Here is a 26,201-nt window from a genome sequence, read left to right on the forward strand (position 1 = left end):
CCGCACCGGCCCCGGCTCGGCCGCCGCTGCCCCGTAATGGCGACGAGTCGCCCGCAGCAGTGGCCGGACCCGGATGCAGCCGGTCCGGGCGGGCCCGGGGCATGACGGGATTTGTAGTCCTGGGCCGCGCGGGGCGTGCCGGGAGCCCGGAGCCCGCCCCGCAATCCCCGCCCCGCACCGGGGACTCGCCCCCACTCAGCAGGGGAGAAAATAATTTCGTATAAAACCACTGCAAATAACCGTAAACGTTAAAAATAAATAAAAAGTACCTCATCAGGCCTACTTGAAGTGATATTTTTTAACTTTTCCCTCAAAGGGGGAAAAAACCCACAAGGCAATTCGGATCCTAAAGACATTTCTTTTAACCTTTAAAATGCGTTCTTAATGCATCTCCTGACGCCTTTTCCATTATTTTATGGATGAGAGCTTCAAGTTCTGTAGGTGAGCAATTCTCAGCTTCTTTTAAAAAAGTACAAGTGGAGCATGTAAAAGCACCTTTACCCCCATAATTCATACCATGATCTGAATGTACAGCCCCTCAAGTAAAGCTTCACTACGAGTTTTGTATGCACAGGCCACATGCTCTGTAACACCAGCATGATCAACAAATTCAGGAATTTGTGTTTTACAAGTTTCAAACAAATCCCCTCTAAATATTATTTTAAGAAAAACCTTGTAAAGACCTTATTTTAACACCTGATTGTTCCCTATTTTTGTCTATTATTCTTAGAATTACTGATCAAACTGGGAACGTACTTACCACAGAGTTTAGATCTTCTGGATTTGTTAGGAGGGAAAACCCTCAACTTTCTAACGAAGACGCTCCTCCACATTTGAAATAAGAAATAGCATAAGCAGTACCAAAGAGTAGAGAGACACAAAACTTTTAAAACCAAACTAAAATATTTTTATTGGCAAATCAGCTTGCTGTGGAAAGAAAATAAATACAAGGAAGTCTTCCCCCAAATAAAAACAACCATATAGTTCAAGTAGCAAACACTTGCCCTCGTTACACAAGCTGCAGTGACACAATCAACACTGCAGAGACCGACTGGCACCCGACAGAGCATCGCCTCAGACAGGTTCAATATCCTTTATCACCACCGTCAGATCGCATATAATAAATACGTCACCTATAATAAAAAAGCATCCAAAGTCCCGCGAACAGCTCCCTGCCAGAGCCACCCGCCAAGCAGCCCCGCGGGTATTGTCATTGCTCTCGGGCGCGCTCGGTGCCAGCGCCGTGGCCGGGCAGCGCTGGCCGGGCGCGCCGGGCACGGGCCGGGCGAGGCTGCGGCGGGACCCGCGGCTCCCCTCAGGCTCCCCTCAGGCTCCCCTCAGGCTCCGCCCCCGCCGCCATTGCTCCGGAGCGCCCCGGCCCCGCCCCCGGCCGCCAGCCATTGGCCACCGCCAGGAGCTCTCCAGCAGCTCATTGGCCAGGCGCGGATGATGGGCGGGGCTTTCCCCAGCCCGGCGTGGCGCGCTCCCGTTCCCGTTTCCATGGCGACGGGAACGCCGCCGGTTACGCGGCAGCGGCGGCCGCGGTAACCGGGGACACCAGGGAGAGCGGCTGCGGCCTACCTCTGCCTAAAACATCTGTAATGCTGTGGACACTGTTATGAACAGAGAGGCGATTCCGTTAAAAGCCTCCTGCTGCTCCTGAAAGCACCGTTTGCTGAAGAAGAGCATGGGTCATTCTCTTGGCCTGGCTGGCCATTACCTCTAGTTGGCCAAGTAGCTTTGAGCCCACACTGGCAAGAGTTTCTGAGTTTCTTCTCAGTACGGTAGCTGCTATCCACAGAGTCTGGAGTTACTGGAAAAGCACAGAGGACACTGGCCTTATCTTCAAGGCTCCACATACTTTCCTTCCCTGCAACACGTCACCAGGAGTAGGACATGGGACAGACAGATGGCCTTCAACCCAGGCCAAGGGCTACTGTAGCTCCTACTTGTCCCTGACAGAGCACAGGCCTGTCTAACCACAGTACTCCTTGGTGACTTATGTATTTAGCTCAGCATTCAGGTACCCTGTATTTTGGAAGAGACTTCTTTGAGCTGACACCAAGCCCCAGGAAAAGTCCAAAGTATCACATGATCACAGTATTTCACTTTTCCAAATGTTCCCCCATGATATCTGGTGTGGATAGTGTTTAATGAAAGGCTATTACAATCAAAGATTTTTCCTCTTTATAATGACTGATTTCTCTTTCAACTTCCCATTTCTCCACAGCCCAAACAGACACGGCCAGAATCTGCTGCTACATTTATTTTACGTGTCTGAATCCTCTACCCCAGCTGCCTGATCACACATGAGTGTTTGTATCAAGCAGTGAAGAGGGTCCAGCTGCAGGAACAACCCCCTGCCAGGCAGGCCCAGAAGTATTGTCATTCCCAGCCACCAGTGTCACTGGGCAGCATCCACCGGGTGTGCCGGGCAGGGGCTCAGAGCAGCAGCAGCTCCAACAGGGGCTCACGTTAACCGTGACACAAGCACCGCCCTGGGGCTCCCACTCCCCGTGAGTGCAGCTGGCAGCTGCTGTCCTCCGTTGCCAGGCCCGCAGGGGTGGCTCCATTCCATACCCCGGGATCAGGACCATGCCCAGCACTGCTGAATCACTTTAAACCCAGGCACGATGGCCTCGTAGCTGTCGGCTGCAATGGGAACACTGCAGGCCCCACACAGAGCCCCACACACCCCCCTCAGGCAGCACTCCCCATAGCTCACCCCGACCCAGCCATCCACCATCACCACAACATTACAAATCAGCCAGAAATAACAACCTGGCTGGGGCAGAACTTGGCTTTAATTCTCCAGTACACTTCTCCAGAGACAGCAGAAAAAAGAAACAGCTCAGGTTTTGGGATAGCACATCCAGCAAAACAAGAGGGGGAAAATTATTTTATAAAAGTAAAATGAAAATAATAAAAGAAGTCAGGAACATGAAGAGCTAAACACTAGTACTTGCATAGCACTAGCAGTAATTGGGAAATACAGTAGATGGCTGTAAAACTTGCAAAAGCAAAACTGCTCCAACAGCTCTAGTAGCAAACGAGGAGCTTTCTGGAAAAAAATAAATACAAGGAAGACTTTTTTGGTACTTTTCCTTTTTATATCCACGATGTAATGTCATCTGTTACAACATAATCCCTGTCACTCCAATCCCTTGCAGATCAAGGCCTGTGTCCTCAGGAAGGCTGCAGTAACTAGTCAGAGAGTCCTGTAACTGGATGCAAGTTTCAGTAACAGTCCATGGTTCTAGCCAGACTTGAAAAGAAGAATAGCAACTTGGCCGAGGTAGAAGTAGATGAAGTGCTTGGTCTCGTGAGTCACGTAGCTGCCAAAATTCCTTCCCACGATGCAGTGCCAAGTGGGATTGTATTTCTTGTCAAACTCCTGCAAAACAGATCACTAGGAATTAAAAACTCTTCTAATAGGTATTTACCTTCAAGGCAATCAGAGGAAGAACAGATGCTCTTAAGTACTAGGATTATTTAATTTACATCTTATTGTTCACCTGCTGCTTAGTCAGACACACAAAAACCCCACCGTGCTTCCTAACTGTAGTAAGTTTAAAACTACTTTTGTTGAAGGAAACTTGTCTTCTCTTCCTCCATAATTCATAACATGATTGAATCTACAATTCCCAAGTAAAAGATTTACCATTAGTTTTGTACCCACAGAGACAAAGCCATAATTTAGACTTCACTGTTTATCAGCAGCACAGCTGATATCTTCTGCCACGTGCTCTGTAACAAGTATGATAAATCTAAGCAGTTGTGCTTTACATATTTTTCAAATAAATTCTCTATCAATTCCCAGTAGCTGCAACAAAGAATATCTGAAAAATACTAAACTCTCTTTTCAACTTTCATAGATACTTTCTGTGTCAGGACTAAAAAAGCCTTTCAGCACTCTGGTGATAGCAAACAAGTATTTCTTTAGCAGAAGCAATCGTTCTGTATGGATTAATTATTTCTCATATTAGAGAAGCTTCTCCACCCCAAGTATCCCAAATTTTAAAGATACCCCCACCCCAGGTATCCTGGAGCAGAGCTCCAGGCTTTCAGTGGTACAGCAGCAGAACAGATCCTGCTGGGTGCCTTCAGAAGGACCCCGAACTAAGAAACTGCCAAGCAATCACACCTTCTCAGCCTCAGCTCCCCACCTTTTACAGTTCTGACTAATAACAGCACTAGAAGCTAGGGGACTTCTTGTTCTTTATTGGGTTTTTTCAATGTCTCAGGACAGTCATTTTATCTCCCATGTTGTGATTTCTGCTGACAGTTAAAACTTCCTATTTTCCAGCTTGAACCAGCTCTTGAGGCCCTCTTTCACAGTGTTAGGTAAAAGTTAACATATCTATGTGAAAATTCACATCTTGTAGCCTGAACCTTTATCAAACTCAGCTCCTAATGCCAAGCAGTTAACTCCAGACAGTTTCAGTCCCATCAGCCTTAACATTTCAACAGCTCTTCCACTCAGATCACTTTAACTCCTACTGACGCACTTTGATTTCTCTGTTCTCCTGAGCTGACGAAGCAGGAAATAAAATCTGAACTAGATCTTTCTCATGTATTGTTAATTCTACATAAAGGATGACACAGATATTGCAAACAACAGATAACCAGTGCTACCAGGATATATTTCTTTTTGGTTTATATCACTATATAAGGAGAGGTGTAATTACAGAGAATTGCAGAAAACTACTTTTCCCCTGCTATTTTTGATCCAGCTGGCAAGAACTGTAAAGAGATCCTTAAGATTAAATACAAATAAAACCAAGAATAACAAGCTATCTCTCAGAGGAAAACCAAAGAAGAGCTCAATAGAGTTCCTGTGTTTTGTACCAGCTCATCAGTCACAGGGACAGTCAGGTGCCACTCTATCCTCACGTGGACAACAGACAGTAGCAAAAAAGGCCATAAGCAGAAAGTACTGCAAGAAAAAAGCAGCACCTAGAAAGGGACATGTAAAGGGGTAAAGGGTGGGTAAAGGAACACATGGACATCAGCCTAAAGAGAAAGTCCAACTTGATTATCTAGCGTCTCTAGAACTTGTTTTACTAGCACGACTTGCCTAGCAGCATTCTGCCCATTTGATTTTTCATGTGCATAGAGATATCATGAGCACATAACAAGCCAACATCTACCTTCTTTATGTGAGCAGCGATGTCCTTCTCAATGTTGTATTTCTCCAAGGCTTGAGTTGCACATTCCACAGCATCTTGCTGCATCTCTTCTGACATGTCCGCATTTTTGATCACTGCCTTTCGATCACTCATGATTGCCTGCTTGGAGGAGAAAAAAAGAAGGAAATTCAAAGTTGCAGAAGCACCTGCCAGAACCACCTGCTGCCAAGCTGCCCCACCGGTATCGCCGCGGTGCCCCCGCCCTGGCTGGGCGTGCCGAGCCCGGGCACGGCCCGAGCGGCTCGAACGCCGCTCCCGTCGGGCAGCCGCGCTCCGGCCGGGAGCCGCGCTCGCACCGCCGCCCTCCCGGCCCGCCCCGGCCCCGCTCCGGCCCGGGAGCCCCGCGAGAGCGCGGCCGCTGCACCGCCCGGCCCGGCGGCCCCCGCGGGAGGCGAAGAAAGCCCGGCACGCGCGGCAAGGGCTCGGAGCCCGCGTGGCTCCAGCGTGCCGCCGGCAGCCGCCGGGGATGCGGGAAAACCGGAGGCGGCGGCCGGGGAAGAGCCCAGGCACGGGGGCTGCCCACCCCCAGACTTCCCGAGCCCGACCCGGCCCCTCTCGGGAGCTTCTCCTGCTCAATGCTCGAGGCCGGCAGCTCCTTGCCCTCACCGTCGAGCGGGCGGTGCGGATGCAGAGCCGGTGGCGGTGCGGTTCGGCGCTCCGGTCCGTGCACGCACTCAGCTCCGCCGCCGCGGCTGTTTAACCGACCCGCGCGCGCCGCCGGCGCCTCCGAGCGCCCCCAGCCCCGCCCCCTCAGCGCCGGCCGCCAGCCATTGGTCACCGCTACCATCACCCCGAGATCTTATTGGCCCCGGTCCGGCGCTCTTGCAGGGTTTTGCCGCAGCAATTTCTTTCAGCCCGGCATGCCTTGCGGCCGTTCCCATGGCGACCGGCGGCCGCGGGGACGCGCGGCGGGCTCGGCCTTGGGGCGGCCCCGGGGCCCCGCCGAGCAGCGCGGGCCGGGCCGCGGCTGCTGCCGCTCCGGCCGTGCGCAGCCCTTCCCCATCGCTTTGTGCTTTGCCTCACGGCTGAGCTGCTTGAACGCAGGAAGGAAGACGGGGAGGGAATAACCCCGAGCACCGGGGACGCGCGGCGGGCTCGGCCTTGGGGCGGCCCCGGGGCCCCGCCGAGCAGCGCGGGCCGGGCCGCGGCTGCTGCCGCTCCGGCCGTGCGCAGCCCTTCCCCATCGCTTTGTGTTTTGCCTCACGGCTGAGCTGCTTGAACGCAGGAAGGAAGACGGGGAGGGAATAACCCCGAGCACCGGTACAGGTTGGGGTCTGACCGGCTGGAAAGCGGCTCTGCGGACATGGAGCGTGGGGTCCTCGTGGGCAACAGACTGTCCCTGAGCCAGCGGTGTGCCTTGCGGGCCAAGAAAGCCAGTGGGATCCTGGGCAGCATTAGGGAGAGCACTGCCAGCAGGTCAGGGAGGTGATCCTGCCCCTCTGCTCAGCCCTGGTGAGGCACATCTGCAGTGCTTTGCCCAGTTTTGTGCTCCTGGGACAAGAGAGACATGGAGCTCCTGGAGCGGGTCCAGTGGAGGGCAGCACGGATGAATAAGGGACCAGAGTATCTCTCCTATGAGGGAAGGCTGAGGCAGCTGGGCCTGTTCAGACTCAAGAAAAGACGGCTGGCAGGGGACCTCATTAATGTGTATAAATATCTGAAGGGTAGGTGTCAGAGAATGGACCAGGGTCTTCTCAGCTGATAAATAGGACAAGAGGCAGACAACAGGCAGAAACTGATGCACAGGAAGTTCCACCTGAGCAAGAAGAAGAATTTCTTCACTGTGCAGGTGACTGTGCACTGGAGCAGGTTGCCCAGAGAGATTGTAATCTCCCTCAGTGAAATTATTCCAGAACCATTTGGACACAATCCTGTGCCATGTGCTCTGGGATGACCCTGCTGAAGCAAGAAGGTTGGACCATATGACCCACAGTGGTCCCTTCCAGCTTGACACATTCTGTGACTGAATGCAGCTGGTCACTGGTGTCTGTGCAGTGTCCGTGCCTACAGCATGAGAGGGACTCTCCCAGTCACTGCTCTGGTACTCAAAGATCATCTGTCACTACAGCCCAGGCTGAGAAAAATACCCAACAAAACCAAATATGATGCTTTGGAAGGCATCCTACTGCAAGGAACATAGAGTTTAAAAAATATTATATGAGGAAAATTGGAGAAAATCGAGGTGTGGTCTGATGATGGTACTAAAAGTCCCAATATAGCAGGAAGGTCCTGGGTGAGGGAGCCCAGCTCATGCCCTGGGAATGCAGTCCCTGGGCTGATTTTAATAGCATGATGTCATCTCTCCTGAGAATGGGTTAAGTAACTTCTTTGTATCTACAAAGCTGGCAGAACTCCTGGATGATTCAAACAATGTGATAAGCAGAGCAGGTTTTGGAAAAAAAAAAAAAAAAAAAAAAGGTTTTATGTGTCCTGACTGGAATCAAGGCATCTTTCACTCCTCTTGCAATTCATCAGAACCCACAAACCCTCCCTCCTGTTCCCCACGAGGCTTAAGTGAAGGAAACTACAGAATTAGAAATCTAGAGAAAACTAAATAAAATAAAGTTGAAGAAAACCATTTGCAAAACTACTCAAGTACCCCGTGAGGGCTGTGTTGGGTTTGGAGTTTTGGGGGTGTTTTTGCCCCGTCACGTTTGCCCTCGCAGCACAGGTTTCGTCGCACCGCGGAGCGGCGGTGGCACCGGGGGCCAGGGGGTTCGGTGACCGTGTCCGGCAGAGGCGGCGGCCCCTTGGGCTGCGGAGAACGCGCTGCTCCCGGTCCGCCCCGGTAGCGGCAGCCCCGGTGAGCGCGGTTCCCGCCCCGGTGAGCGCGGTCCCGCCCCGGTGAGCGCGGTCCCGCCCCGGTGAGCGCGGTCCCGTCCGGCGGCGGCAGCCCCGGTGAGCGCGGTCCCGCCCCGGTGAGCGCGGTCCCGCCCCGGTGAGCGCGGTCCCGTCCCGGCGGTTCCGTGCCGGCGGAGCGCGGTCCCGCCCCGGTGAGCGCGGTCCCGTCCCGGCGGTTCCCGCCCCGGTGAGCGCGGTTCCCGCCCCGGTGGCGGCAGCCCCGGTGAGCGCGGTCCCGCCCCGGTGAGCGCGGTCCCGCCCCGGGGAGCGCGGTCCCGTCCGGCGGCAGGCTCCGCGCAGCGCCGCCCCGCGCCGGCGGAGCGCCCGCCCGGCGCAGCCCGAAGATGGCGGCGGCGCTGTGGCGGTGCCGCCGCCGCTGCCGGGCGCTGCTCTCCCGGGCCGCCGGCGCTCTGCGGGCGCGCCGCGGCCTGGCCGCGGGGCCGGAGATGCACTTCGGCTTCCAGACCGTCACGGAGGAGGAGAGGAGGGAGAAAAGTGAGGGCGGCGGCGGCGGCGGGAGAGGGCGGGCCGGGCCCGGAGCCGAGCTGCGCTCCCGGGCAGCCGGGATCGTTCTCCAGAGTGCCGGGGACGTGTTTGGGCCCTTGTCTGAGGCGTTACCGGGAGTCCCGGTGAATAATATCGCTGCTACTTCCCTCATCTCGGGAAGGCTGCGTTTCTCCAGAGACCTTTGTCAGGCAAGAGGCTTCAGTACATTCAATTTTGTTTTGTTTTGTAATGAGTTTTCTTGTGGTATTTATCAGCTCCACATAGTGCACAGATCTCCACAGGGCAATAAAGGACACGTTTCACTTAGACATAAGCATTTTTATGTAAATTGCATTTCATGCCCATTGTCCTTTCTTTGCAGTTTATCAGGTCTTTGAAAATGTGGCCACAAAATACGATGTAATGAATGATTCAATGACTCTGGGAATTCATCGGGTGTGGAAGGATATCCTCCTGCATAAAATGAACCCTTGCCCAGGAACACTCCTCCTTGATGTTGCGGGGGGAACAGGTAAATAATTTTGGTGAGTTACATGTGACAATGCCACACTGTTTTTCAGCTGTTGGAGTCTGTTCAGAATTACATTTCCTGCTGAGATTTTTTTTCTTGCCCTTAGCTCCCTGTCTTTAAAACTAGTGAAGCATCTACTTGACTTTCCCAGAGAAGGGTTGAAAACTGATATCTTTGTGTTTTGTACTATCTTGCTTTAAGGGTCTGAAAGTGTTGTAGTCCTGCCGTGATATGTTATGGGAAACTGTTAATTTGTAGAATGTCATGGACTCTTTGATTTTAATAAGTTCTCTTTTTGTCTATATACATGTACACACACACTCTTTGTGTGTGTATTACAATATGTTTGAGGGAGTGTTTTTATAAATATATATGACTAAAAAGAGATAGTAAGTCAGTTGGATGTTCAAGGCCTTATGTTTCAACTTCCTGGAGTCAGAAAACATTCCAAAATGTGTATCTTTCCTTTGAAACAACTGCAGGTGACATTGCCTTTCGATTCATTAATTATGTTCGCTCTGCACGACAACGCCAGCTCCAGAGGAAGCTCAAACACCATCAGAATTTGTCATGGCAGGAAATTTTTGAGAGTTACCAGAAAGACAAATTTAACTCACTAGGGGATTCCCAAGTGGTGGTCTGTGACATCAACAGAGAAATGTTAAAAGTTGGGAAGCAGAAAGCACAGCACCTTGGCTACTCTGAAGGTAAATAAATGCATTGTACTGTGGCAGTAACATTCCTGATAGCAAGAAATTGTAAGGGGCAGAGATTCTTTTGCTGTTTCCCTGTGTACATTCAAGAAGAGTGGGAGCTGTGCATGGGGAAAAGGAACATGAGTTGCACAGTGACTGATTGTGCATTTTGTCTGCTTGCCAATAATGTGGACATCCATGCTCCACAGATAGACATGGTCTTGATCCTTTGGGGACTAGAAAGCAACACAGCTGCAACTGCATCACATACTGATAGTCCTGATGGAGGGAGTGTGGCTTTTCATGTTCCTCAACCTGTGGGAGCTTTCTAGCAAAATGTGTTAAGTGTTTTGGCCATTTGCATGGCAAGATGTTAGTAATTGTCTATAGCTACACTTTAAGCAGAGATTCTCTTTTTACAACTTTTCCACAAACAAATGGTAGCCAACAGTGCTTTCCACTATGATGCAAGTTTTGGGTAAAATCTTTGTGGCGTATACACACTGCGTGTATGTGCAGAACATTGTTTTGGCTGATCTGCAAAATGAACTACTCTGTCTTGAAAGATTCATGAGTAGAGGCCAAGGTGTCTTTCCTCTAACAAAACTGCAAAATCGAAATATTTGTTTTCAATATGACTTTAAAAATAATCAATTCCTTCTAGAATGGGTAAGTTCTAGCCTTTCTGGAGCAGTCTGAGCTCAGTTCAATGACTTGTCTTTCACTACAGGCTTGTCCTGGGTACTTGGGAATGCTGAAGAGTTGCCCTTTGATGATGATAAGTTTGATGTTTACACAATTGCCTTTGGAATCCGAAATGTAACTCGTATTGATTTGGTAAGTTTCTATAGTATATCCTGATGTGGTGTCCTTATGATCTTTTGTTCTACAAAGGAAGTAAAGTAGGAACTCCTTTGGATAAAGGAAGATCTTAGTCTACTCCTGAAACATTTAAAATAAGTGGCATGTAGTATGCAACTTGTGTGAGTAGAAAATGCAATTAAGTGCCCCACCTTTGTCATAAAAAGATAGATTTATACCAGTTGCACCCAATCCTTCCAGCTTGGCAAGCCACACAGTGTCTTCTTAAGGCAAAGTGCTGCATGCTACAGTCATTCCCCACCTTCTCCTGACCTATGGAATGGATGGACCTACACGTGCACATGGCAGTCAGTCTGCATGTCTCAAATCTTCCTGCAGCACCTGATCTGTAGCCCACCAACAGTGGGGCCAATGCTTCCTGTCCCCTTCTGTTTCCCTGCCTGAGCCAACAGAGCTGCCAGAGCAGAGTGGGAAGGAGGCTGCTGCCCCCACTGCTGTTGAACCAGCCTGTTCAGCCCACTTCTGCTCAGTGTCTTTACACTGGCTGCTGGCAGAGCTCCCTATAGAGAACAAGTAGGATTTTAATGAGGATAAGTAGTACTCTTTGTTCTGAACTATCTCTGTCCTTTGAGAAGGACTGGCTGTTGTGGGGGTGACACCTGTCTGGATGCACTAATTGTCTGTTTTGGAGGAGTATGTTACAACCTTGGCAGAGCTCCTGTGGAAGGTGAAGCATTTGCATCCAAACCACCTTGAACCATATGCCTTTGAACAAAATGTGCATGTGGCTTTTCCTGGTGCTTTGTGTGCACCCTTCCAAAGCACAGGCTCTCTGCCTTCATGCATACAGCAGTCTGGTAGCAGAGCTCCCTGGAGACCTGATACAAAACACACCCAAGCTGCCAACTCTTTTGCAGAGCTCCTCCGTAGTGTTGATATTTTATCCCATAGGAACAGGACGGTTGAAGTCAAGCAGATGTACAACCTTCAGAGGTTCTGGAATACAACTCTGCTCTTGTATGAAAGAACAGTTTTAAACAGGATTTTGTCTAGATTCTTATTAGGTATTCTATTTTGATGCAGGATGGAATTTTCAAAGTAGCCAAAGATTTTTCTTCTCTCTCTTTCCTTCCTGTTCTTACACATTGCTCATCTGAAGCCCGGTATCATTCCTTCTTTGAACCTTTGGGTGTGCCTCACAGTAAAATCTTTTGAATGAAAAAAAGAGATCGTGCCTGTTTTTGATTTTCAGTTTCTTGTAGCTGAGTCACCTTCTCCCTTTTGTGTTTGGTCTGTAATTATAAGAGCTCTGCCAACAAACTTTCATCAACTGCGAGTAGGGAAAGAAAATTGCAAACCCGACATCACAGTTTTGACACAAAGCCTTGTAAAAACCTATTTATGTAACAGCAAGAGTATTTGTGCTTTGGGTTTGTGGCACATTTGGGGCTTTTTTTATACTTGTCTTGGGATGCTTCTCTACAGTAAATATTGCAGATTGCCAGTCAGGATACTCTTAATTTTCCTCAGTTCATCAGAGTTGCATGATAATAGCACATGACATGATAATAGGCAGGTGCTGTTCTACAGAAGCAAACTTATTACATCTGCTTTGTCTCAGGCACTTGAAGAGGCCTATCGAGTGCTGAAACCAGGAGGAAGATTTCTCTGCCTTGAATTTAGTCATGTCAGCAACCCTCTTCTTTCCAGGTAGGAGCGTGGTGATGCTTTATGCCAGGTCACAGGGCTCTCTTGTTTGTACTCAGAATAAAAGGTGGAGACACTTTAAGACCACATCTTGGTGCACCTTTAAACTCAGCTACACTCTGCATATCCTAGTGACACAGAGACCAGCTCGTGTTGGAGAGGGATTAAATTTGTTTCTATTAATCTGTATTTACCATCTCTCTGTGCAGGCTCTATGATCTCTACAGTTTCCAGGTTATCCCTGTTCTGGGTGAGGTTATTGCTGGTGACTGGAAATCTTACCAGTATCTTGTGGAGAGCATCCGACAGTTCCCCCCTCAGGTAAGGCAGGATTTCCCCAAATTCACTAACACACAAAACACAATTCCAGCATAATCCTGTGAGCAGCTGGCTTATGGACCTTCAGGTTGTTAATACTTATGGCACTTATTTTTCAGGAGGAGCTGAAGGCAATGATAGAAGATGCAGGCTTTTTCAAAGTGGATTATGAGAATTTGAACTTTGGCATTGTTGCCATTCACTCAGGTTTCAAACTGTGAGTCTGGGTAGCAAAACACCAAAACTATCATTTTCATGAGGGATATGAAAGCTGTGGAATTTTAACGGTATCAAAAGGAGTTGTGCAGCAGATACTTGCTCAGCAGCTGGACTCTGAACACAAGCTACCTCTCCCCACCAAGAAACCTGTGCAGTGACTCCAGTGGTGTTTCTTACACTTGCATTTCCCTTCAAGTGCAATGTGAAGGATGTGGCCAAAACCAAGCCATGCTGACAAGCAAAGCACATTGGCAGTGGGTATGGATAAAGAAAGAGACTGATTAGTCTCCAAATAAGATGCCTTTTTTTTTTTTTACTAAGCTTTAAAGGAGGATATTATACTTGTGAGAAGTAACTTGGATTTATGAAGTAACTATGGACTTTTATGAAGCTGTTATTATCTTTGTCATATGGAGTTTAAGGATTTTTTCCCATTACTCCTTTCAAAGGCAAATGGAAGGCTTATGAAATAAAAGGGCTCTGCATCAACTTTTTTCTACCTAAATCAGTCTTGTAAGAAGGTTTCTTAAGAAAGGATGGATTTGGGGTGTGGGAATAGAGGTGGGGATGTTCATCCTTCATTCACATGGCAAAAAAAAGGGTCATTCAAGAGGGCAAAGGGATAAACTTGTTCCAACGGTTTTATTAGCAAAGAAGCCATCTTTTGAAAGAAAATAAATACAAGGAAGACATTTTTGCTTTTCTATATAGCCACAATGAAAATACCAGCCGCTACAGCAAAATCCCTGACCATTAACAATACAACAAAAGACCTGAAGATCAAGATGTGTTTCCCCAGGAAGGCTGAAGGTGGGAATCAGTGTGCAGTCCTGTACCCAGGTGCAAGTTTCAGTAACAGTCCATGGTTCTAGCCAGACTTGAAAAGAAGAATAGCAACTTGGCCGAGGTAGAAGTAGATGAAGTGCTTGGTCTCGTGAGTCACGTAGCTGCCAAAATTCCTTCCCACGATGCAGTGCCACGTGGGATTGTATTTCTTGTCAAATTCCTACAGAATAGAGATTTAGAAAGTCAGCATTTTCATGGTAATTATACTAATATTGTCTAACAGTTGGGGAGGTTTTTTTGGCAGTGATTTGTCACTTGATTACAAGTATCACTTTTAAGGATTAAGGAGCAGCATATGCTCTTAAGCACAAGGATCATCTGTCACTTTATAACTCATCTGCTGCTTAGTCATACAAAAAAAAACAAAACAAAGTGCTTCCAAGCAGAGCAGGAATAAGCTTAAAACATGTGTTTGGGGAGGTAACTTTTCCCCTGCAGTCATGTCATGATCTTAAACCATAACTTCTAAGAATTTGCATGTTCTGAATCTCCAATGAAACTGGTATTTTGCCTTCATTAGCTGTTTTTTGCAATAAGGATGCTGAAAGGACACTTGATGGAAAATTCTCTGCCATATCCCTGACACCTGGTCATGAGATGATGATGTGACATGCTGCTGTCATAAGCCTGCTACAAATAAACTGTGTACAGACCTACAGTGAGCAAACCTGTGCAGTCAGTGAATTTATACTGCAGTACCTAACAGCTGTCAGCTGAAGAGATTTTTCTGAGGACATGGAAACTTCTGTTCTGCTCAACCAAACTCTTCAGCTCCCTACAGCTCAGTCAGGCTCCCAGTAGGAGTCAAGAGAGAAAATGTGAGAAACTGTAAGCTATGAACCATCTGTTCAGCATTAGCATGAACAGCTTGTCTTACATGTGGTGGGAAAGGCAAAAAACCAAACCCACTTATTACATGGTCAGCAAACCACCACTCTTTAAATAGGCTGCACCGAGCCCATGTCTTGTACCAGCTCATCAGTCACAGGGACAGTCAGCTGCCACTCTGCTCAGCTGGACAATGGCAGAAAAGGTGTAAGGCAGTACAAGAGAAAAGCAGAAGTACCTAGAAAGGTCCACATAAAGGGTGGGGAATGGAAAAGAGACAAAGGCTAACTAGTTTATCTGGTGCCTCTAGAACTCGTTTCTCTAGAGCTACTTGCCTAGCAGAGTTCTCCCCGATTGATTTTTCATGAGCACATAACAAGCCAACATCTACCTTCTTTATGTGAGCAGCGATGTCCTTCTCAATGTTGTATTTCTCCAAGGCTTGAGTTGCACACTCCACCGAGTCTTGCTGCATCTCTTCTGACATGTCCGCATTTTTGATCACTGCCTTCCGATCACTCATGATTGCCTGCTTGGAGGAGAAAAAAAGACGGAAATTCAAAGTTGCAGAAGCACCTGCCAGAACCACCTGCTGCCAAGCTGCCCCACCGGTATCGCCGCGGTGCCCCCGCCCTGGCTGGGCGTGCCGAGCCCGGGCACGGCCCGAGCGGCTCGAACGCCGCTCCCGTCGGGCAGCCGCGCTCCGGCCGGGAGCCGCGCTCGCACCGCCGCCCTCCCGGCCCGCCCCCGCGGGAGACGAAGAAAGCGCGGCTACAGCGTGCTGCCACCCCGGGAAAACCGGAGGCGGCCAGGGAAGAGCCCGTGTGCGGGGGAGCCGCCGGGACACGCGAGGTCCCGGTACCGGGATGGCGGAGCCGCGGAGTCTCCGGAGCCGCCGCGGCCCGTCGCTCACCGTTGGGGCGCTGCAGAGCGGACGGCGCTGCGCTCCGGTCCGTGCGCGCCTCGCAGCGCCTCTGCCCCGCCCCCTGCGCGCCGCCCGCCCCCCATTGGCCGCCGGCGCCGCCTCCCGGGCGCCCATTGGCCAGCGCTGCCCCTCCCTGAGCGCCCATTGGCTGCGGCGCGGCGCCCGGCTGGGTTTTACTGCAGCGTTGTCTTGCGGCCCGGGATGCCCCGCGCCGCGTCCGTTCCCATGGCGACCCGTGCGCTGCCGGGGCGTAACGGAGAACCGGGCACGTGTTTTGGGATCGTCACGCGGATTTGGGCTCTGTATGGAAAGCTTCCAGTCCTGACTCTCGTGCTGCTGGTCTGCTGCGCCAGGGGAGGCTTAGGTTGGACATTAGGAGGAATTTCTTCACAGAAAGGGTGATTAGACATTGGACGGGGCTGCCCAAGGGTGGTGTCACTGTCCCTGTATTTAAGGAAAGACTGGACATGACACTGAGTGCCGTGGTCTGGTTGACATGGTGGTGTTCAGTCACCGATTGGACTTGAAAATCTCGGTCTTTTCTAATCTAATTCTGTGATTCTGTTTAGCATCATCATCAGGTGATCCTGGGTAAAAAACTTACTCCTTAAAGTATGCTCAGTCTCCAAGGCAGTGTAATGTGTCCCCCAGCTTCTGTAAAACACCTTTCCATAGCTGATATGTGGGCCCCAAAAGCCATTTTATTGCTTGCCCCAGCCTGGATGACATTGATGATGAGTTTAACCAATAGGAGACTGTTTCTCTTTGGAACAAGCTCTTGTTGGGAATAACCCTTTCAACAGAATGTGATATTACTAAAAGAATACTGGGATATTATCTGGGACAGCTGTTTCAGTAATATACCCTTTACTGGGAGTGAAGTCCACCCATGTCAAAGGAAGGAGTTCCATAGCTTGTGAATGGTACTTGATCACCTGTCCTGTTCACTTGTCAGTCTTCAGTTGTGTCTTTTCAAGTCACACTAAATGACCTCTGACAGATATCTCTACTCTGTGTTTACTGGGTATGATCAAGTCAGCTGCAAACTTTGTTCCTTTAGTGAACAAAATCTATCGGATTTTACGCCATCTTTTGCAGAGATTTCTGTTTCTGCAACTCTTGCCTTTTTTTTGTTTGTGTTTGGTTTGGGAGTTATTTTGGTTGGTTGGTTTTGTTTTGGTTTTATTTATTTTTTTTTTTTTTAATGAAGCAAGATGTTTTGGTAGCACCTCAGTGCTCTGTTTTCTTAGTTTCACTCTCCCTGGGGCACTTTCTGCTTACACTCTTGTCAGCAGATAGAACATTGCTGTTGAGTCTTCCACAGCTGGTGATCTGTTAATAACAGGACTCTGAACGAGGTCTATAGCAAAAAGCACAGGATTATTTAAAAGAGGTTTTTAAATACTGGTTGGTAGGACTCCCATTTCCTTGTAGAAATTTTTAAAAAACCCACCTCAAGAGCAGTCATTCACCTCACTTGAAATGTAAATATTTTGCATCTTCATACAGTGTAGTAACCTGCTCAGTGTCATTCAGAGCAAAAGCAGCATAACTGCAAGCAACTCTTTGCTTTTGCAAACTCTAAAGCAACCTCAGAAGAATACACTGCCCCCAGAAATATTGAAACTGCATAATGTAATACTTTTGTCACTCTAGAAAACCTCAGGAATAACTCCTGACTCCCAGGTTTTAGCATTGCAATTAGAGATGCAATTCACAACTTTGCTTGTGTTCTTTTGCTAGAAACATGAAGAAGTTTTGAGTGGTCTTGGGGCCACAGTAAGTAATTAATCTCCAGAACTGTGTTCAGTATCTGCAGCACTCGCAGGAATTCTTTGAGTACTGGACAGTTTTGTGCTGACAGAATGGAACCATTTAACAATCCTCCAAGTGCTTCCACTGTAATTCAGAAACGCCCATGAATCTCTGAGGAGGTGGTTGTGTTTGGTAGCTGCAGGCAAATTTCTCTGCATTTATTAAGAAATGGTTTGCTGAAGGAACAATTGTGATGACGACTGCAGGAAATGTCAGTGTGGGTGAGATGCACTTGTTAATGAGAAACATTAAAGCCTGGGATACATGAGAGTCCTACTTGTTAATCAAGAGTATAAAAGTACAGTTTCCCTCGGGACAGTACTGCAGGGAAAGGCAGAACAAATAAACACAGGAGATGATAGCTGGGGTAGAGGAGTGCTGAAGAAAACTTGGTAATGGATAAGGTATCTCATGAGATTGCTCACCCAGTTTAGGCACTTTTCATGAGATGGGTTTTTACTCTGAGTTGCAGAGGTGGTTTTTTACTCTGTGTTGCACAACCTATCACTGTATTAACAGAGCTTTTTCCTGGGGCTTCTAGTTAATACCAAAACATGAAACAATCATTATTAGCAATAGAACAACTTCCATCTTATTTTTCTTTCCACAAAGGCAAAGTAATCTCCACATTGGAATTTTCTTTGCAAACCTGATTAATATGCAAGGGCTTCCAATCCAGTTTTATATCTACAGTTTTGTGGTGGTGGAAAAATGTCAGCAGCTCTAAGTGAGGTTATCTCCATGGTCTGCAGAGAAACTGGATCCATTTACTGAGTGCTGCAGTGAATGCAGGGGAACCAGCACATGAGGGGTCTCTGTTCCTCTCTCAAAGAGCAGCCAGGGCCCAGTGGGGCTCAGCACCATCCCTTGGGGCTCAGCACCACCAGTGTTAGACCCACTGAGGCACTAATATGCCCTGCCCCACAGGCTGCTCATCTGCCCTCTGTGAGCTTTTCTTTTTGGTGGTTACAGGTGTCTCAGTCAAGGTTGTAATTCCCTTATTTGTGGTGAAGTTGCATCAAACCCCTTCATTAAGGAGATGGGTGTTTTCTACTTGAAATGCAGCTTGGGCTGCAGGGAACAAGCATCAGGCAGTCTGTTCTCACTGGAGTGTGTGGGAGCAGCACTGAACTGGCAGTTTTAAGTTTAGCCTGTGCTGCATTGGGAATGTGGGATCATCTTGTCCAAATTGTTGGTTTAGTTGCTGCCTTTAAATAGTTACTTGATGCTATTTTGGGTTAAAAGCTCCTGCAGCCATTCAGTTCCCTCTCAAATTCCTCTTCCTTTTTTTGTGTAAATAATATTGTCCCTATTCTCTCTGATGGTCAAAGGGAGAAGCCAAAATGGATAGATCAAGGGGGGACTTATCAAACTGGGAATTACCTGATATTATGATTGTGGTATTAATCATATTGTTTGATAGATATTTGAAATCTTTCCTTGTCATGATTTTTATAAACCTCATAAATTACTTAAAGGCTGAGTTTGTATATTTGTTAAACTTCAGCATTTGCAGGGTCTGAATCTTGACAAGTCTGAGGCTAAAGCATAAATACAGTGTTACAGCTTTGCAGAGAATTGGATTAGTGGTGTTAAATACAGGCTTTATTTCAATACCCTTGAAAGAATTCAAGTATCATAGTAATTACATGTTTTATGCATCTATGAGTATATTATGGATGCTTAAACAAAAAATTAGATAATTTCACAATGAAGAGTGGGACAAGGGTTTGCTCTCACCTCCAGACAGCAAATTCCCTTTGCAAATAAAAGCACCAAGATCATCTGCCATGCTGCCATCCAGCTTCAGAGACATTGAATATTTCAGCAGCACTACTAAACTTTTACACTTTCTTTCTTCTGTCTTGCAAGTGCTCTTCTTTTGACCAAAATACATGCGAGGGTGTTTCAGCTGTGACTGCACAAAACTTCACTTTCCCCAAATAAAATACTCAAAGGGTATTTAGGCTCTGGGCTGTCACTTAGAGCCCTGCAGAAAAGTCTCTCGGTCTTCCAGCTTTGGTAAAGGGATGTTACCTGAGAGAAAACAGAAAACAAGTTGTGTGAGACCAGCTGTAAGTTACCTTGTGGGCAGAACACCTTGGCATGGAAGTGTTTCTCCAGTTTACTCCATGAACAGGCTGCCTGAATACCCTGAGAAAGTCAGGAAATTAAGTCCTGCCTGACTTCCTATAAGGAATTTCTCAACATGTGCAGTAACTTCAGAGTCAGGCCAGCCTCTGTGCTGCTTCTGAACTAATAAACTGCACATTGTTTTACACAGATGGCTACATTCCTTTATTTTAGTGCTCCCCATTATTGACTAGTATTTCTGAAAGTAAATGCAGCTATGGCAGGTTATTTTCTTCAGGTTAATTCAGGTGAGATTAAGAGGTTTTTGTAAGCAAGTCAATACCTGGTGGAGCTACAAAATACTCCTCTACTTTCTCTCTGGCATTTTCCAGCAGTTCTTTGGTGCAGTTGCCTTCTGTCACATCATCTTCTCTGAGATACAAACACCTGAAGGACAAAGATTACTGATTGTTTTTAGGCTGTTCTGTGAATATGAGGTAGGAAGGGTGGCTTATCTCTGAATCTGGTTTTGGTCTCTTAAACACTGAGACAAATACTGGAACATTTTGAAGCACCCAAGAATGGCACTGGCAGGCATTTGGGGAATTATTGTAAATGCAGGTGAACTTAATGGGAAGAAATTATGACTGACTCAATTCAGAAGGCTGAATGATTTCTTTATTATAACTATGTTAAATACATTAATATACTATATAAAAAGGAAGATACTAAAACTATATACTACTTTCTCTAACACAATTCATGACCTTCTTTTGAGGGTCTAGACACAGGTGGGTTGGATTGGCCGTCAGGCTCAAACAATCCCCACCAGAATCGAATCAAGCACTCACTCTAGGTAAACAATTCTCCAAACACATTCCACATAGGAAAAACAAGCAGTAGAAATATAAATTGTTTTCTTTTTCATTTATCTCTGTACACCTCTAGAAAATCCTGAAAAAAAGAAAAATGTACTTACCACAGGGAACAGTGTGACAAGACAGATTAAAGGACTTAAGTTCACCTTTGCTTTACTCACACATAAAAATTACACGTGCCAATGACACCTTTCTCCCACACAGAACCACAAGAAGATGTTTTTGAGCAAAGGGGCCACATGCATGGTGATTCCCAGGGAAAAAAGGTCCCAGAAGCAAACAGTTTGATGCATTAACAGATAAAAAGAGGCTCGTATGATATAGCACCTGTCCTCCAGCACTGAATCCATCGGTTCCACGCCGTCGGTATTTACTTCATGGAGCTGATCAGCGAACTGGATCGCTTTGTGCAGCCGCTCCACGCCCTCCGAGTCCCGGAAATCCACCAGGGCCAGCTGCTCCAAGTGGTCCAGCACTTCCACCGACACGTTCTGCTGTACAAAAGCATCAACACGGACAAAAAAAAGGTCAAAAATTAACAAGTTTAATAGCGCTACTTCCTTTTAATTAGAAACTTGTTACACGTCAAAAGCGGAGTTCACAGAGAACCCTAAAATCGTTAATGCTGGAAAAGACCTTTAAGGTCAGCAGATCCCGGCCACCGGCAGGGACCCGCTGCTGGCTGTCGCGGCCGGCGCTGGGCGCCGTCGGCGCTGCGCGGAGCGCTCGGTGCGGCGCTGCGCGGAGCGCTCGGTGCGGCGCCGCGCGGCGCGGCCGCGGGCCGGCCCCGGCGCGGAGCCACCGCCCGAGCGGCAGCGCGCGCATCGCGGCCCCGGCGCGGCGTCACCGGTGCACCGGATGCGCGTCACGGCGCGGCCGGCGCGGCCGCCGCGATGAACAGCGTGGGCGAGGCGTGCACCGAGCTCAAGCGCGAGTACGACCAGTGCTTCAACCGCTGGTTCGCCGAGAAGTTCCTCAAGGGCGACAGCGCCGGCGATCCCTGCGGGCAGCTCTTCAAGCGCTACCAGCTCTGCGTGCAGGTGCGTCCGGCCCGGGCCCCGCTCCCCGCGCCCCGGCCGTCCTTCCCCCGCCGCCCCAGCGCGGCCTCGGGCCGCACCACTGAGCCCCACGCAGCTCCGGGCTCCTCTCGCCCTGCGCCTGGCCGTCGTTACATGGAATACTTCACAGACGTCTCCTGCACGTTTCTGTCAGGCTGACTAGTTCAGTGAGTTCTCCGTACGTCCTTCAGCAACTCTAACATTGAAGCGTTGTTCAAACCAGCCTTTAAGACTACTTTTTCTAGGTCGCTTGTGATCTGGATTATTTTGGATGATTTCTATTCAGGCAACAAGCGTCAGGACAAGAGCTTACAGAATTAAGCTGCAGCAGGGAGGTTTAGGTTGGACATCAGGAGGAATTCTCTCACAGAAGGGGTGATCCGACGTTGGAGGTGGTGCAGGCAGTGTTTAAGGAGAGCCTGGCCATTGGCGTGCTCTGGTTGACGTGGTGCTATTGCTCATGGGTCATAGGTTAGACTCGATGATCTCAGAGGTGTTTTACAGCTTAATTGATTCTGTGGTTCTGTGTTTTGTACCAAAGATAACATCATGTAGCCCTGTAAAGTGCTGAATTTAATTATTTGGTTTTTCTTCTTTTTTCAGAAAGCCATCAAGGAAAAGGACATACCCATTGAGGGCCTGGAGTTCATGGGCCCAAGTAAAGGAAAAAGTGAAAACTCCTCTTGATGTTGGCTGTATGGGTGGAGTCACTAATAGGAGCCTTTGGACTAAGCACCATCACCAGGTGTACCACAGATGCCACCTGGAGAAGACCTTTGTTAACTGCTTTCTAGGAAGTGACAAATGTTCTCTGCTTGTGAAAACAAACTGCTGAAAGAAAAAAAAAAAAAAAGACTGGATCATGTGGTAACTGCTGCCTCTTTGCCAGTGAAACTTGGTGGTGGTTCAGCATCTAACTGCTTAAAACTCCATGTGAATAACTTCCTACTGAATGTACTCTGTAATGGGGGAATGCTGCTTGGAGTGGGCTGCGGTGGGTTCTTTGTGGCTGATTTCTCTTGGTTATTTATATAACACTTGAAAGTGTTTCAAAAGAATACGAAGGGGGTTGATGTACTTTCTACCATCTCTATGCTGCTGAATTTTGGTGATGAAATTAGTTTCGTGTAATCGTGAATGCTGAAGGGTTTGAGCACTGTTTTGTGTCAGCTACAGAGATGGGTTAAGAGCACTAGTGGACCTGCAACAGCTTGGCTAAAATAAATGCAACCAGGTTATATTTTGTTCAAGTAGGTAACTGTGCAGTAGAGTCTGATTGTGCCCCCTAGGAGGGGTGGAAGTGGCCTGCTCAGCTGCTGAAGAGAAGACTCCTAATGCAGAGGTTACTTCAAGCTTTCCTGAGGTACCGACACATCCATGAACTTGAATTCTCTCTCCTTCAGCATTACATGATCCTCACACAGGGATGAAGCAAAGCTTGCCCCTCTCCTTACACCAACACAGGTAAAAAAGATATTATGGCCTGAGGACAAAAGATAACTTCATAATTCTAGAAATACAGTGAGGAAAAAAGCTTCACTCTCTGATTTTAATTACTACTAATAATTTAAAGGTTTAAAAAAAAAAAAAAAACAGCTAAAAAAGTACAGTTCTCAAACATTGTAGCTGGCCTGTCTGCACCACAGCCCCTCACAGATGCCCAGACAATGTGTCCTTGGGCCTTGTGCAGAGGATCAGGAAGTGCTGCAGCCTGAGGCTGTTGTTCTGTGCCAGTCACAGAGCCAGGTGAGCCACCCTCCTGTTCTCAGGTGCAAGGAGCTCCCACTGTGTCAGCACAGGGCTTAAATATAGCACTGAAAAAACAGGCTTTTGGCAAAGTGCAGCAGGTCTAAGGGAAGGATCTAGAAATAGCATATTGGAGACAGTTGACTCTGTAGCTTTTCTTTTTTAAGGAGTAACTCGCAAAAACAGTTTGCTTTTTTATGATCTTCATGTAGGGCTAAATGTAATGTGACTTTGTCAGCTTTAAAACAACTGTGGTGCCCATCAGTGCCTTGTACTTTCAAATAGGAAAACTTTGTCTCAACAATCTTTTACTGGTAAACAGACAAAAAAAATCACATGGAAACATGGGGAAGGGCATCCTGCACTACCACTTTGAGATTCTCTCTTGCCATCTGTCACTCCTTTCAACAGCAAGATGCCAAAGCAGCTGCTGCATTCTACCTTTTGGGAAGAACCACGTTCGTGACAGCTGAGATAGAGCTCACTTTCACATTGTGCAAAAAATATAGAAGTTATAGTAAGAACTGGAAAATGGTTGACTTGTAGTGAGCAAAAAACTTGAAAATTAAAGTTGTACTGGCACAGGCTCATGCTGTTGGCTCACTATTTTCTTTGCTTCAGGCAGCTTCTGCATGACACAGTACACATTACACAGACACAAGCAGTAGAACCAAAATTGTGTTTTCTTCTGCAAAACCTGTGTGACAGACACAGACTGCAGCTTTATGGAGAGCAGAGTGGTGAGAAAGATATGTGCTGATGTACCTGAAAATTTGAGAGCTGAAGGGGAACAATGTGAAGGCAGAGCTTAGCTCAACATCTTTGCTGCCACCCCCTCTGCCAGGAGTGACCAAGAGAAAATCACCTTCATGACTGTTAATAAATATTGCAAAAGCTGATAATGGAGAATGTGCTTCAGTATATATTGGGTTTTAATCTATGTATATGTTGTTCTGGCCGTGAGTTTAGAGTCATCAGTTAAACCAGACACGAAGAATATGAAATTGATTCATGTCCTGTGCCAAATGCATTCGTGTTGTTTGTTACAGACATAGGAACATGTGTTTCCATTCAGGCAGTCAAGCCCCTTTGCTCATGCACTCTGTCCTGTGGGTAACCTTAATGCTTTATGCCAACACAACTAAAAATCTCCTAAGGATTCAGGTAAACAAGTCAAATCCCAAATTCATGTTCAGAGTTGTTTATTTAAAGGGCCCCATCACAAATGCACACGGGGGCCAGTACACCACTCAGCTTCATCTCAGAAGAAACAGTTTCTGTAACTATGACCCCAGAAATGATGGTTCCCATTCAGCATTCTGGTTCAATATGGGGAGAGCCAAAGTTCCGGCTGTTGTCAGGATCTTGGTTTTAATCTTCATAACCGGTTGGGAGAGCGTTAACGTGGGGGTTGTGAAACAGAGTTTTATTCCCATCACCCCAGGGGAAACGCTGTTAAAAGAAGAAAGAAAATAAGCCAGTGGTAGCTCTGAACAACCCCTACAAGCACCTGAAACCAAGAACAGTACAGACTCAAACATCAATTCTCCCAGGCAATTAGTGACAGGCTATGAGGAAATGGCCTCAAGCTGTGCCACAGAAGGTTCAAGCTGGACATCAGGAGGGATTTCTTCATGAAAAGGGTTGCTAAACATTGGGACAAATTGCCCAGGCTACTGGGGTCACCATCCCTGGAGGTGTTTGGGTATAGACTGGATGTAGCACTTAGTGCCATCATCTGGGCCACAGGGTGGAGATGAGTCAAAGGTAGGGCTCCATCTCAGAAGACTTTTCTAACCTAAATGATTTTATGATCACACAGCTAGACAGGCTGATAAATTAAGCAAGCTGGCTCCCAGGATGTAGGAAGCAAGAGTTGGAAAACTCTCTCCCTTAGCTGGGAGCCAGAGTCTCTGAACAGCACAATCTTTGCTCTTAAACATCCACTGTGTTGTATTACGAGGACCCCAATTTTGAGTACTTGGGATCTCCACTGCTACCTTTTAGATCTGTGTTACTTTAAGTACAGCAGCTCTAGGACTGAAAAATTTTTCAGCAAGACATTAGAAGGATCACTCTGGGACGGAAAGGCGTGTGAGTATCATGGGTACTTCATCAGAGCTGTGACAAACTCTTACTGCCGCAGAAACAGCCACGAGCTGCTATCACAGCCAGCTCACGTAGCAGTCGAGAAAGGAAAATGGCAGTCTTAGAGGAAGCTCCGCAGCCGCGGAGGAGCAGAGGGCTGCGAAAGCCCGCGGGCAGCAGTACCTTGGTCCTGATGCGGAGGTGGGAGTAGGGCACGAACTCGGGCCGCTCGTGATGGTGCTGCGCCTTCAGGTAGCAGTTCAGCATGCACACGGCCACACCGGGCAGCGCCACCACGAAGGTCAGCGTCTTCCACATGCGGGCTGGGCAGCGGGACAGCGATCAGAGATCAGAGATCACAACAGCAGCGCGGCGGCATCAGCGCTACTGACCCGACCGCGCCCTGCACACAATTAGCGCGGCACTAATGAACCCCCCGTCCATCCCCGAACGCGGCTCCCCCCCCGTCTGTAACAGGGATCCGGGCTCACGGTTAAACCCCGGCGGGGGCTCACACCGAGCGCCTGCCATGCCCCGATCCCGCAGCGAAGGGCACCGGGTGTCAAGGGCAGCACCGCGCCATCCGCGGGCCCGGCTCCGCCCTCGCCCCGCAGAGCCCCGTTACCTCCGCCCTCCTCGTGTGCCGCGGCCGCCGCCATGCCGCGCGCCGGCAGGGAGCGCGGGGCGGCGGCGCCGAGCAGCAGGCGGGACACCCGTCCGAGGGCCGCCATGTCCTCCCGTCCGCACACCGGAACCGGCACCGGAACCGGAAGAACCGGAACGCGCCGGGCGAGCCGCGGCCGCGCTGACCTTGAGCGGCACCGCCTGCGCGAGGGGCGGGGCCGTGGTGACGTCACGCGGAGTGCCTGAGGGCGGCCGCCGCCATCTTGGCGCTGAGGGCGGAGCGGGCCCGGGGCGCTCGTCCTGGGGCGGTGGCGGACGCTGACTCGCTTAGCGTGGAGGGCACCTGGGACAGCATCGTCTCCGTCCTCCGAACGAACATCACCGTGTCACTCACACCATGGCACACAGTGCCCTGTCCAGTCTTTCCTTAAACACCTCCAAAGACAGTGATTCCGTCACCTCCCTGAGCAGCCCATTGCAGTGTGTCTGATCATACTTTATGTGGAGAAGT

General features: G+C 48.6%; 6 protein-coding genes across 9 annotated transcripts; 2 read left to right on the forward strand and 4 right to left on the reverse strand.

Annotated features, from left to right (window-relative positions):
* Positions 1 to 2,786: 2,786 nt before the first annotated feature.
* Positions 2,787 to 15,464, reverse strand: LOC110481313 (dynein light chain 1, cytoplasmic). 3 transcript variants are annotated; one of them, XM_077787144.1, is made up of 3 exons: positions 15,397 to 15,464; positions 5,151 to 5,288; positions 2,787 to 3,394 (listed from the first exon to the last, which is right to left on the reverse strand). In XM_077787144.1, exons 2-3 carry the CDS (start codon positions 5,280 to 5,282, stop codon positions 3,257 to 3,259), a joined length of 270 nt encoding a protein of 89 aa, XP_077643270.1. In that variant the 5' UTR covers positions 5,283 to 5,288; positions 15,397 to 15,464; the 3' UTR covers positions 2,787 to 3,256. The 3 variants fall into 3 exon arrangements, with proteins under 3 accessions (XP_077643270.1, XP_021405529.1, XP_021405531.1); XM_021549854.2 differs by lacking the exon at positions 15,397 to 15,464 and adding an exon at positions 5,796 to 5,926; XM_021549856.3 differs by lacking the exon at positions 15,397 to 15,464 and adding an exon at positions 5,796 to 5,917 and having other exon boundaries at positions 5,151 to 5,291.
* COQ5 (coenzyme Q5, methyltransferase) lies at positions 8,375 to 13,314 on the forward strand. Its single transcript, XM_021549993.2, has 7 exons — positions 8,375 to 8,525; positions 8,899 to 9,048; positions 9,531 to 9,755; positions 10,474 to 10,580; positions 12,187 to 12,275; positions 12,482 to 12,593; positions 12,710 to 13,314. The coding sequence occupies exons 1-7, from the start codon at positions 8,375 to 8,377 to the stop codon at positions 12,809 to 12,811; spliced, it is 936 nt and encodes a 311-aa protein (XP_021405668.1). The 3' UTR covers positions 12,812 to 13,314.
* DYNLL1 (dynein light chain LC8-type 1) lies at positions 13,433 to 15,465 on the reverse strand. 2 transcript variants are annotated; one of them, XM_021549849.2, is made up of 3 exons: positions 15,397 to 15,465; positions 14,875 to 15,012; positions 13,433 to 13,815 (listed from the first exon to the last, which is right to left on the reverse strand). In XM_021549849.2, the coding sequence occupies exons 2-3, from the start codon at positions 15,004 to 15,006 to the stop codon at positions 13,678 to 13,680; spliced, it is 270 nt and encodes an 89-aa protein (XP_021405524.1). In that variant the 5' UTR covers positions 15,007 to 15,012; positions 15,397 to 15,465; the 3' UTR covers positions 13,433 to 13,677. The 2 variants fall into 2 exon arrangements, with proteins under 2 accessions (XP_021405524.1, XP_021405525.1); XM_021549850.3 differs by having other exon boundaries at positions 14,875 to 15,015; positions 15,397 to 15,448.
* A 3,341-nt stretch (positions 15,466 to 18,806) lies between these two features.
* GATC (glutamyl-tRNA amidotransferase subunit C) lies at positions 18,807 to 20,999 on the reverse strand. Its single transcript, XM_021549806.2, has 4 exons — positions 20,811 to 20,999; positions 20,502 to 20,668; positions 19,640 to 19,743; positions 18,807 to 19,260 (listed from the first exon to the last, which is right to left on the reverse strand). The coding sequence occupies exons 1-4, from the start codon at positions 20,997 to 20,999 to the stop codon at positions 19,202 to 19,204; spliced, it is 519 nt and encodes a 172-aa protein (XP_021405481.2). The 3' UTR covers positions 18,807 to 19,201.
* Positions 21,000 to 21,019: 20 nt separating this feature from the next.
* Positions 21,020 to 23,565, forward strand: TRIAP1 (TP53 regulated inhibitor of apoptosis 1). Its single transcript, XM_021549808.3, has 2 exons — positions 21,020 to 21,214; positions 21,836 to 23,565. Exons 1-2 carry the CDS (start codon positions 21,068 to 21,070, stop codon positions 21,917 to 21,919), a joined length of 231 nt encoding a protein of 76 aa, XP_021405483.1. The 5' UTR covers positions 21,020 to 21,067; the 3' UTR covers positions 21,920 to 23,565.
* A 598-nt stretch (positions 23,566 to 24,163) lies between these two features.
* Positions 24,164 to 25,855, reverse strand: COX6A1 (cytochrome c oxidase subunit 6A1). The gene is made up of 3 exons (XM_021549807.3): positions 25,692 to 25,855; positions 25,250 to 25,389; positions 24,164 to 24,430 (listed from the first exon to the last, which is right to left on the reverse strand). The coding sequence occupies exons 1-3, from the start codon at positions 25,795 to 25,797 to the stop codon at positions 24,350 to 24,352; spliced, it is 327 nt and encodes a 108-aa protein (XP_021405482.1). The 5' UTR covers positions 25,798 to 25,855; the 3' UTR covers positions 24,164 to 24,349.
* Positions 25,856 to 26,201: the final 346 nt, after the last annotated feature.

The sequence above is a fragment of the Lonchura striata genome, chromosome 18, assembly GCF_046129695.1.
Source record: "Lonchura striata isolate bLonStr1 chromosome 18, bLonStr1.mat, whole genome shotgun sequence".
NCBI lineage: Eukaryota > Metazoa > Chordata > Aves > Passeriformes > Estrildidae > Lonchura > Lonchura striata.